Raw genomic sequence first — 11893 nt, forward strand, 5'->3', positions numbered from 1 at the left:
CTCTGGTCCTGGGGTCTAATATTCTTTATGATGCTCACAGTCCATCACCCCTGAGGTTGTCGAGGGCTCCCCCCTCCCCCCCAGGAGACCTCCCCATTAGGGGAAGGTGCTTTAGACCCTGTCACTCTCTGCTGTGGTCACGTGGTCATCATCTTCCTGGGTTTATTTTCAGAGAAAGGTGATTTCCTGGCCTTGGACCTTGGGGGTACCAATTTCCGGGTCCTGCTGGTGCGTGTGCGGAACGGGAAGCGGCGCGGAGTGGAGATGCACAACAAGATCTACGCCATCCCGCAGGAGGTCATGCACGGCACGGGGGACGAGGTGAGGCAGGGCAACACCTCTGGGAGGGGACCCCAGTAGACATCCACTTCTTCCCTGGGAGGGCAGTGCTCCCTCTGCTCACCATGGTCCCGGGGAGGGCTGGGTGGGCCAGGACCCAGGGCTGGCTTTACTCAGGATTACACCTGGCTTGCATTTCTCCCGGGTGGAGGCCTCACTAGCGCTCAGGCCTTGCTGGGGGAAGCCTGCCCTGGCCAAGGGCCCCTCCCTGAGAGCGCGGCTTCTCCCTGCAGCTCTTTGACCATATCGTCCAGTGCATCGCCGACTTCCTTGAGTACATGGGCATGAAGGGCGTGTCCCTGCCCCTGGGCTTCACCTTCTCCTTCCCCTGCCAGCAGAACAGCCTGGATGAGGTAAGAGGCCCTTCCTGGAGGGCTCTGCTGTGGGTTTTATTGACTGTATACCAGCCAGAAAGTTGAGCTTAGAGGAGGAAAAGAAGGGCATGCATGAGCCGCTGGGAGGAGGGGCCTGTTGGTGGGAATGAGTGAGTCAGAGCTGGCCGAGGATACCTAGCTTAGCTCGGCTGTAACAAGCAATCTTTGGGATCACAATGAGGATGCTAATCAAAATATTAACATTTTTTTAAGCAGTTTATGTCAGGTACTGGGCCAGGCTTTCTATACACATTATTTCATTTAACCCTCATGGCAACCTATAAGGTAGGCGTTTGTACACCCATTTTGCAGAAAGGAAAATTAGGTCTATAGCGATGCCAAATATTAAAACCCGCCGTTTCTTAGGTTGCAAAACCTAGACCAGGTCAGATAGCTTCGGAATGACCAAGCCACGATTTGAATTCTGGTTTCCTGACACCTAAGCCCATGTTCTCAATGAAGCTCAGCTGCTCCTGAGGCTCTTGTTTTGGGCTCAGGACATTTTCATTCATCTCCGGTCATTCGGATGCTCTCGCTCTGCTCTAGTCTCACCTTTGCTTTCATTCCCTGGGATGAAGGAAGCAAGTGGCGAATACTGGTGCTCCCAGGTATTCTGGACTTGGGTGTGTTGAGAAGTGTCAAGAGACTGAGTAGGTGATGCTCAGGCTTGATATGGGTCCATACTTAGTCTATTAGGTGTCAAAATACTGTCATTTAAAGCAGTTGTTCCTCTGTGTTTTTGCTGGGAAGCTTGCGTGCCTGGTACAGGTGGGGAGTATGCTGTGGGTGGAGTTGCCAGGGGACCAGAGGCATAGTTCCTGCTCTGGGTGCTTACAAAGAGACTGGACTGATGAAGCAAGCTTAGGAAAGCCAGAGCTGCCCTTTGGAATGTGGCACCAATGGGTGCAAAAGTCCCGAGGAGGCGTGGTGTAATGTGTTCTGAGCACATGCCTGGAGGGCCTGAGGAATCCTTGGACCGTCTCAGTCAGGTGGAGGGGTTGATAGGGCTGGAAGGCAAGCAGCCTGCAGTGGTGGGGAGGGCATGCAGGTGGAACAGTCACAGGTTCCGTGAGCTTGGCCCCGTGGTGAGAAGGGCCGCGTTTTCTACAGGGTCCCCAGAGCAGCAACCCTTAGGTGGCTCAGCTGAGTTTTGTAACTGCCTCCTGCTCCTCCCCCCTGAGAGCCAGATTCACCATGTGCACTAAGACAGCTAAGGTTTGGGGCCGATCTGCCTTAGAAACCCTGCCTAACCCAGTATTTCCCAATATCTGTTAACATCTGTCCAGTGTTGCTTTTAGCTTTTCCAGTTTCTTTGTTTCGGCACATTTTTATCAATGTCATTGGGTTTTCAGAGCCTTCACATTTGCATTACTTTGGCAAAGGGAATTATCAAACATGTGGATAAAATTTATGTGATATTGGATGAAACATAGAAATAAGCCTAATTGTTCAATGGTCAGGAAATATTTAATAAATTATGAGCCATTTACTGCCTCATATCAGTGACTAGTTAAGAGAAGTCTTATCTCTACACTATACAAACATACAAAAAATGCAATTAATAGGAAGATAAAACCATAACACGCCAGTGTATATACTTCCAGGCTTTTCCTACTAAAGTATTTTAAAACAGACACTGTCTTACTTTACATGCCAACATGTTATGGTATACTGTATTTATATTTATCTGGCAGCCCCAAGGCATGTGAACTGTTTTTGCCCAAATTGCCAGATTCCAGGCCCAAGTTTCTACAAGGACCGTGTGTTCAGTCTAGAATTGTAAAAATTTAGAGCAAATAAAGCAGAGGCTGGGTTCTACTCTGGTGAGATCATCGGTTGATGGGAAACCTGCAGGTGCTGAGGCCTGGAATAATGTTATTTGAACATTTCGTAAACCTGAAAGTGGCCGTAATACAGAATTTAATCAGAGACGTGAAGTTAATTTGTCGACAAAGAAAGCTGGGTGGAGATTAGCACACAGGTTTTGGGTGTAGGTGTGGGAACCAGGACCTGCCGGACTGCACTGCTTTTCTGAATCTCCCAGATCAGAACATTCACGTTGCCTAGTGATACCAAACTCCTGGGCCATGAAATGCCAGGCTGGTGGGCATGAACAACCAAACAAGGCCTGGGAGAACCGTGTGAGGGGGTGGATAGTGAACACAAAGCCCGTTTATAGATTCTAGTGTCTTGGGAAGGGGGCCGGGATGTCCTTCACATTTGTTTCTTTTTTGTTTTGTTTTGTTATTATTTAATATATTTTTATTGATTTCCGAGAGGAAGTGAGAGGGAGAGAGGAAGAGAGAAACTTCAATGATGGGAGAGAATCACTGATTGGCTGCCTCCTATACACCCCACACTGGGGATTGAGCCCACAACCTGGGCATGTGCCCTGACCAGGATTCGAACCATGACCTCCTGGTTCATAGGTCGACACTCAACCACTGAGCCACGCCAGCCGGGCCTTCACATTTGTTTCTTGATGGGCTATAGCAGCAAAGAGGGAGCCAGGAAACAAAACCCTTTCTCTTTTGAACATTTCTCTCATGGTCAAAGCTACCATGTTACCTGTTCCTGGAGGGTCCCATGGCATGGCACAGGGCCACAATAAGGATGAGAGGGCTGTGGGGGAACTCCAAGGAGCTCAGAGTGCTTCCCTCACAGGGAGGGTGGTGAAGCTTAGATGTCACCCCAACTGTGGGCAGGACATTTGTTCACTGTTTACTTAGTTTGATGTAAATGTAGGATGGGGGCAGGGTAAACTGAGCATGTAGAACTTAGTTCCCTGGCAGGCTCAGTTGTGTGATGCTTGTGGCCTGTCCATTGGAGTCGCTGGGCCTGGGAGTGAGTCCTGCTCCTCTTCTCCAGGCTGCAGGCCTTTGGCCAGTTACTCCAGAGCCATGGTTACCTGTAAAATGGGCACGATAATGATAGACACTGCACAAGGTTGCTGTGAGGATTAAATGCTGTGATGCATGAGATGTGCTTAGCCTGGTACATTGTAGGCACTCAGTAAATCCAAGTAAGGGAAACAAACCTGTTTGGAATCATTGTGGGCGAGATGATTGGTTACTAAAGGGCATGTGTATAACCGGTGTAAGGGAATGACCCGGGAGTCCTTCTCTGATGCCCTAACTACTGCTCCGTGTGATTTTTAGAGCATCCTCCTCAAGTGGACGAAAGGTTTCAAGGCGTCTGGCTGTGAGGGTGAGGACGTGGTCAGCCTGCTGAAGGAAGCCATCCACCGGCGAGAGGTGGGAGAGACACGGCGGGGCCTGTGTGTGCAGAACGTGGGGAAGTGTTGAGTGCGGTTGAATTGGTCAGGTGGAGAAGTAACATGGTCCTTCAGCAGTTTGTGGGTGTCTGCGGTGTGTTAAGCCTGCTCTCGGCCCTGGGGACTCAGGAACGACCATAAGAAACTCTTGTCCTGTAAACAAACCCAGGAGCTAATGTCAGTGCTGTAGAACTATGATGAGAAATGAAGTTGGGCGAGAACATAGTGAGTGGGCTGGGGAAGGGGCACTCTTTTCAATAGTTATAACCAGGGAAGGCCTCTGAGGAGGTGACCTTTGAGCAAAGACCTGCGTGAAAAGAGAATGAGCCATGCTGTATGCGTCTTATGTTCATGGAAATCTCCCTTGCAAGTGTCTGGAGGGGGAATGTTGTGATTCATTTGTGGACTGGGGATCTGCTTTTGCCTTCTCAGGAGTTTGACCTGGACGTGGTGGCCGTGGTGAATGACACGGTCGGGACTATGATGACCTGTGGCTATGAAGACCCTCACTGTGAAGTTGGCCTCATTGTTGGTAAGGACCTAGGCTGTCCTTCCCACATGGGGTCACCCGGCCTCGGGTGGGTGGGAGACGGTGCTGAGTGAGGCCCTGACATCTCTGTGATTGGCAGGCACGGGCAGCAATGCCTGCTACATGGAGGAGATGCGGAACGTGGAGCTGGTGGATGGGGAAGAGGGGCGGATGTGTGTCAACATGGAGTGGGGAGCTTTCGGGGACAATGGGTGCCTAGATGACTTCCGCACGGAATTTGATGTGGCTGTGGATGAGCTTTCCCTCAACCCTGGCAAACAGAGGTAGGTGCCCAACTGCTCGTGGCCTCTGGGTCGTGTATCCCAGAACTGGATGGAGACAAGTAATCAGATCCTCTACAACAGCAAATCCCACGATGTTCTTTCTCTTGAGATGTTAATAGAAAGGATTTCCTTGGGAAGGGTTTCTTATCCAATACATCTGGAAAGTTCTGGGTCCTTTTCCCCCTGCTGGACGGTGATGCTTTCTAAGCCCAGTTGGGAAAACAAATCACAACAGTATATTGCAAGGGGATTTCATACAGGGGACCGGTCACAGAGGTTTTAGAGGGATGAAAAGACAAAAGGGGACACAGAGTTAGTACATGTAAGAAGCAGCTCCCGCCCCTAGGACTGTGAGAACAGACAGGTCAGGGAGAGAGTGTGGAGACCTAGCTCTGGGACGGTGGGAAAAACAAATGAGAGTTGAACCCGTCATGCTACCAGGGTGAAGAAGGAAGCATCGCTGGGGTGAGGCAGACGGGAACAAGAAGCAGGCAGGAGCATTCCCCCTCCTCCTCCTCCTCCTCCCTCCATCCAGTATGTAGCGCCCTCTGTTGTCAGGACTGGATGAGGGGACAGCCCCAGCAAGCGCCACAAAGCCCCTTGTGTAGTGTGGGGGAATCTGAGCGCGAGACTAGTGTAAGATCCAGCACGCTTCCCACTAGGAGGATGTAGTGTTTCCTAACCACATTAATCAGGGACCAATGTACTGTGCAATATACTTTGCAAAACATCTGTCTAGAGTAGAGGTCACAGACAACATTAGTGAAGGACACACGCTGGGGTAAAGCAAGACAGAGTAGCAATGGGATCTTGGTTGAAACTGGGGACCTCCTCGACTTTTGTAAGGCACTCCTCGGGGCCCAAAGGCCCTCGGCCACTGAGTAGTCACATTCCGTTTTGGTGGCCAGGACAGGACTCCAGCTGGCACAAGTTACTTAGCTGATAATGACTAGGTGTAGGAGATAGCAAGCTAAATGCCTAGTGGGATTAAGGATTAAGATTCCTCCCCTTCTCCTGGAAGGGTGGTCGCTTTGGGTTTCTATTCCTTCTTGAGGCGTCAGGAATAAGCCTTGGAGAGAAAATGAGCCCAGAAGATGGGCCAATCCCAGGGACCCTGTGGGTCTCCGGCACTGTAGCCAGCTTCACCGAACACGAGGAATCCTGTGAATCAGGTAGCATTTCCTTTCCCACCAAGGGGAATCTGCATGCCCTCTGCTGTCACATTGTCAGGGGACTGAATTGGTCTGTCCTGTCTCATCACATCCCACCACCTTCCTACTTAATCTCCATGGATGTCACCCTCATTGCAGGTTTGAGAAAATGATCAGTGGCATGTACTTGGGCGAGATTGTCCGGAACATCCTCATTGACTTCACTAAGCGTGGGCTGCTCTTCCGTGGCCGCATCTCAGAGCGACTCAAGACAAGGGGAATTTTTGAAACCAAGTTCCTGTCTCAGATTGAGAGGTGAGGATTTCGGTCCTGGAGTAGGGTACAACTCTGTCCTCTTCATGGACAGACACGCTGAAGGATTTCCACAGCTCAAGTCATATCAAGGCGTGGCTTACAGACAGGTCTGTTTAGTTGCTGGCACATATCTGTAGTGTCTATTCCAAGTATCTTTTAAAAATATATATATTTTTTATTGATTTCAGAGAGAGGAAGGGAGAGGAAGAGAGAGACAGAAACATCAATGATGAGAGAGAGTCATTGATTGGCTGCCTCCTGCATGCTCCTTACTGGGGATCGAGCCCACAACCTGGGCATGTGCCCTGACCAGGAATCAAACCGTGACCTCCTGTTCATAGGTTGATGCTCAAACACTGAGCCACTGTGGCCGGGCTATATTTCAGCTGTCTTATGAACAGTTGTCATTTTAAAGGAAAACATATAACATTCCCATGAAAAATGATGCTAAGCTGGCATGAACCCATGCAAAGTCATATTGGGTTTAAGATCAAATATCAAAGTCAGAAAAGATACCTGCTCATAAGATGCAAATTGGAATGCACAGAGAAAGAGAACCCATTAAAGCACTTATGCATGGCCGAGGGTCTTCCTCACTGCCGCTGCAGTAATAAGGCACCCGGGACTGAGTGCAGGTGGCTCGTCAGGCAATGCCGAAGGAGGCCGTGTGGCGGCTCATTACAGCAAATCCTTCCCTCTCCAGTCTAATGGCAGAAGAGTCTGCTCCAAATTAGAACAGTGAATTTCAGAGCCCTTATGCTCTGTCATTACTCTCAGGCGTGTAGAAAAACAGGAACCGACACGAGTGGGGCCCGAGGCTGTGTGCACATAGAAAGGGCATATTCTACATGTCTGCTTATGTAGATGACTCCAGGGTTCTCAGGTACTTCCCTTTATACACTAGGGTTTCTTTTCTTCCTACAATTTTATTTGCATTTGTTTTATAAATAGTACTCAAGTGGATTTCAGACCACCCAGGGTGGGGGAGTAGGAATAGAACATGGATCTGATGTTGGCCAGGGATGCTTGTCCTGCTCATCCATGCACAGCATTGAGAGAATGGACTTGAGAGACTTTGCAATCGCCACATGAGTGTTATCTTGTCTTTATTATGTCCAAGTGAGTGGAATACCAAGACAGCGAATTTCCTTTAGTTTTGTTATCATTTCTGTAGTAGCATTGCTGCACCTCATCTAGGCCAAGTGGAATAGGGAGCTGTTTCTTCGTGTTACAGCCGCACCCAGGAGGAGTCTGTGTGGTCCCATGGGATGAGCTCAGAACAGGAGCCACCTTGCAGGGCGCTGTCCTTTACACCAGCTCCTGGATGGCCAGGCTCCTAGAGTGGCCTCTGACCCCTGACCCCTCTGGCACGTGACTGACCACTTGCTGTCTCCCTCCCACCCCAGTGACTGCCTGGCCCTGCTGCAGGTCCGAGCCATCCTGCACCACTTGGGGCTCGAGAGCACCTGTGACGACAGCATCATCGTCAAGGAGGTGTGCACCGTTGTGGCGCGGCGGGCCGCCCAGCTCTGTGGCGCAGGCATGGCCGCCGTGGTGGACAAAATACGAGAAAACCGTGGGCTGGACACTCTGAAAGTGACAGTGGGTGTGGATGGAACCCTCTACAAGCTCCATCCTCAGTGAGTGACCACACTCCCTGCCCATCTTTCTCCCTCTCTCTCTGTTCTTTCCTTGCTTTCCCCCAGAGCAGGCCATCGGCATTCCAAAGAGTATATATTGTAGATTAGATCAATGACCAGAAGTAGGCCGTTTCCCCCACCCAAGTGCCCTGTGAGCCCCTTCCCAGTTGCACCGTTCACTGTTCCCTGCCTGGGGTAAGTGCTATGGTGGCTCCATCCCTTGCTTCCTTTCCCCCATGTATCTATGTATGCACCTACATAATTTTGAACCCGCCATAGGGGAATCATATGGCATCTCTTCTTTTGGGTCTGACTTTCCCCACACAGCATTTATGGTCTGGACATGCGTCCACCTGGAAGTATCCATTTGTAGTTCATTCATTTTCAGGGCTGTATAGTGTACCTGTGTTATTCTACGGCTGTTGAATGTTGGGTTATTTTTAGATATTAACTACTAGAGGCCCGGTGCACGAATTTGTGCATGGATGGGGTACGACCTGGTTGAACTCTCAATTGAACTCCCGGGTCGAGGGGACAATTTTCATATTAGCCTTTTATTATATGGGATTGCAGAGAGTGCTCCGGTGAACATTTAGTATATGTATACTGAAACATACATTTCTCGGGCAAAGTTTTTATATAGACTAAAGCACAGCCTGGCAGACTACAGCCTCAGCTTTTTGTAAGTAAAGTTTTATTGGAACACAGCCACGCCCACTCATTTGTGTCATCTATGGCTGCTGTCAACTACCATGGCAGAGTAGTCACAATGGACCCTATGGCCCTCAACCCTGAAACTGTATCTACTGTCTGGCCCTCTATAGAAGGGTTTCCTACTGCATCCCCCTCCCAGTATGGAAGTACTGAACCCCTTTTCTTTTTCTTTTTTATTTTTTATTATTTATTTATTTATTTTTTTTAAATTTCTTTATTGATTAAGGTGTCACATATTTGTCCTCATCCCCCCATTCCCATCCCACACCCCTCCCCACGGATGCCCCAACTCCCTGTTGAACTTAACCGTTGGATAGGCTCATATGCATGCACACAAGTCCTTTGGTTGATCTCTCCCCCCTCCTCCCAACCTCCCCTATCCTCCCTCTGAGGCCCGATAGTCCGATTGATGCCTCCTTGTTTCTGGTTCTGTTCTTGTTCCTCAGTCTATGTTGTTCATCATTTCCCCTAGATGAGCGAGATCATATGTCACTAGATATATACTTATAAGAACTGAATGTGAGACGAGCAATAATAGTTATGCTGAGAGGCAAATGAATCAGTCTGTAGTGAGTTTCTTTCTGGACCAACAGTTCTTTTGAGACCCAATTTCAATGTCCACCAGTTCCTTATGTGTACATGTCAGCACTGACCCCTCAGCTCTGGATGGTGGACAAATGGTGGTAAAGGAGGTCCGAATCCCTCTGGTTTGGTCTCGGCCGGACCCAGGGGCACGGCTTCACCCGGACTAAGGGGCACGTGGCCTCACTCAGACCCAAGGGGCGCGTGGCCACACCCAGGCCCGGGACCCAGCCTCACCCGGATGGATCCAGGAGCACACGGCCTCACCCGGACCCAGGATCCGGCTTCACCCATACCCAGGGGCGCAAGGCCTCACCCGGACCCAGGGGCACATGGCCTCACCCGGGCCCAGGGACCCAGCCTCATCCGGGTCCAGTGGCGCGTGGCCTCACCCGGGCCCAGGGGCGCGTGGCCTCACCCGGGCCCAGGGACCCAGCCTCACCCGGGTCCCCCTTTTCTTTTAATTTTTTTTCCCTGTCTTTCTCCATCTCCTTTCTCAACTCTGATCACCATTTCTCTTCTCCCTTCTTCATGCTTTTGCATATGCTTTGAATAAATTAATTCAGAGTCAGGGAATGCCCTAGTCCTTCTCCCCTGGAAGCTTTTCAGCTAGAAACTAAAATAATAGAGCTGTGTTCCTGGCCTGGACTATAGGTGGGATGCAGTGAGGAAGGAGAGACTTGTCGATTGAGTTGTTACCTGCTGTCACCGGGGTTGCTTCAAGGAGCTGAGAGACTTGCCCAGAGTTTACACAGTTAGTGAAAAGCGTGGCCCTTGAGAAGTCCCGAGTCCCTGTTGTTGAAGCTCATTGTCACTGTGACAATAGGAGCCTTAGTCCCAGGTGAGGGCTGGGAAGCCGACAAGCCCAGCTACCAGCACTGGGGGGTGTTGGGAGCCTCTGTCCTTGCCGTCACAGGTGGGGAAGGCAGACCCTGTCCTGTCCCAGCAGCAACCCCCTGAGGCTGCTCCTTTTGCCTTCACTGACATTTTGGACTCAACTGGGTCTGATGTGAGTCAGTACTTTTGGAAAACAGAATGCGGGGGGTGGGGGGGAGGTCCTTCCCTCCAGAGTTCATGACCAGGCTGTGCACTTCTGCGAGGCACACCTGTGGCAGCCGGAATGGTTGAACTCCTCTTTCACTGAGTAGTTTTTTAAGAACATAACTCACCCAGATCTCAGAGGTTTAAATCTTAGCCCTCCACTCGCCCACTCTGATGTAGAATTTGGGCATTTCGCTCGTGGCTCCAAGCCTCCGTTTTCTGATGTGTCATTTGTAGTAAGTGTTTATTCAGAACACGGCAGCGGTCATCCTCTTCTTCATCTAAGTATTCCTGGGGTTTCCAGCATCACTTCATAGGGTCGCAGCTCTGGGACACAGAGCAGTCGTGACTAAGGTTTTTTTTCCCATCTCTTCCCAACCTCCAGCTTTGCCAAAGTCATGCATGCGACGGTGAAGGACCTGGCTCCGAGGTGTGACGTGTCCTTCCTGGAGTCGGAGGACGGCAGCGGGAAGGGGGCGGCTCTCATCACTGCGGTGGCCTGTCGCATCCGCGAGGCCGGACAGCGATAGAGTCCCCGAAGTCGGCAGGGACGTCCTCGGGCTCCCCTCTCCCCTGCTTTAAATTGAGATGCCATCCCCTGTGTCAGAGACAGACTCTCGGCTCGTCCTTGGCAGAGAGGACCCTGCCAGCCTGCGTTGTGTCTCTGTGTGTCCTCACTGTAGAGTTTGGTGCCCACACCTTGGCCCTCCTGAGAAAAATGCCATTTGAAGTACAGATTTGTTCACATTAGTCACAACCATTCCCCTCGGTTCTCTTAAAACTTAGAACAAATGTTAACCTTTAGTCAAAACCCCCCTGGCCGACTTCCAGGTCCCTGTGCAATCCCGCAGGGTGGGGACACTAATGAAAGGATACGGTTGCTTCACCTTGAACCCTGGCTGCTTCACCTTGGACCCCGGACATGGTATTTCTAGGTGGAGAGCATCCCCCGGCGCGGAGGTTGGCACTGTTTCTCAGAGACCGGGGAGTTCTCCACTAACCTGAGCCTGATTCTCCCACCGGCAGAACGTGGCGGGGGAGGAGAGGGGCGCCTTGGAGGGAAGTCCTGGAAGGCCATGCGAAAGCCCCTCTTCAACCTCATCTGCAAGCATCGCCTGGTGGGTGGCTGTTCCTGGAATCAGAGCGCCCTGAGTCTGAGCGTGCAATACCAAAGCCACGAGCTGACACGTCGTGCGCATGGACTTGTCGCGTCTCCTGGTGGGTTCACCAGTCATCCATGGGCAATGGACCTTGAGGGGAGGGTGGGGACTTTTTGGTCTGTTTTTTTTTTTTTTTTTTTAATGTTTCCTGCCGAAGTGTAAACACTGTATTTTCATTTTAACTTATGTTTGAAATTTATTTAGTTCCACAAAGCACGTGTGTTCCCTCATCTGGATACTGGATGTAATGATCGGTTGTATGTATGTATTTATATGTTAGTTTGCCATGTATATAGATACACAGGGTCTCCTCAGACCTGACCTATTAGTAGATGGGTAGTTAAAGGATGGAAGGAGAAGATACTGATGGGTTAGTAGAAATACCTCATTCGCCTGTGGGAAGAGAAGGGAAGCTCTTCATGGTGAGTGAATGGCCAAGCACCTCCCTCCCGGTTCCTCCTTTCCCTGCGGACTCTGAAATGTGGAAAGC

General features: G+C 50.5%; 1 protein-coding gene across 2 annotated transcripts in view; it reads left to right on the top strand.

Moving 5' to 3' along the window:
• The window catches only part of HK2 (hexokinase 2), a 60099-nt gene extending 48560 nt beyond the window's left edge, over positions 1-11539 (top strand). The window contains exons 11-19 of one of the 2 annotated variants that reach the window (XR_008558456.1): positions 173-321; positions 573-692; positions 3872-3967; positions 4420-4519; positions 4617-4800; positions 6111-6266; positions 7673-7906; positions 10629-11203; positions 11317-11539. Coding sequence is in view for 1 of the 2 variants with exons in the window: in XM_008147394.3 (XP_008145616.1) it covers positions 173-321; positions 573-692; positions 3872-3967; positions 4420-4519; positions 4617-4800; positions 6111-6266; positions 7673-7906; positions 10629-10773 (1184 nt within the window). In the remaining variant the exon portion in view is untranslated. Of the gene's footprint in view, positions 1-172; positions 322-572; positions 693-3871; positions 3968-4419; positions 4520-4616; positions 4801-6110; positions 6267-7672; positions 7907-10628 lie in introns of both variants that reach the window. The other variant, XM_008147394.3, reaches the window with a different exon arrangement.
• Positions 11540-11893: the final 354 nt, after the last annotated feature.

The sequence above is a fragment of the Eptesicus fuscus genome, chromosome 16 (genome assembly GCF_027574615.1).
Source record: "Eptesicus fuscus isolate TK198812 chromosome 16, DD_ASM_mEF_20220401, whole genome shotgun sequence".
Lineage (NCBI taxonomy): Eukaryota > Metazoa > Chordata > Mammalia > Chiroptera > Vespertilionidae > Eptesicus > Eptesicus fuscus.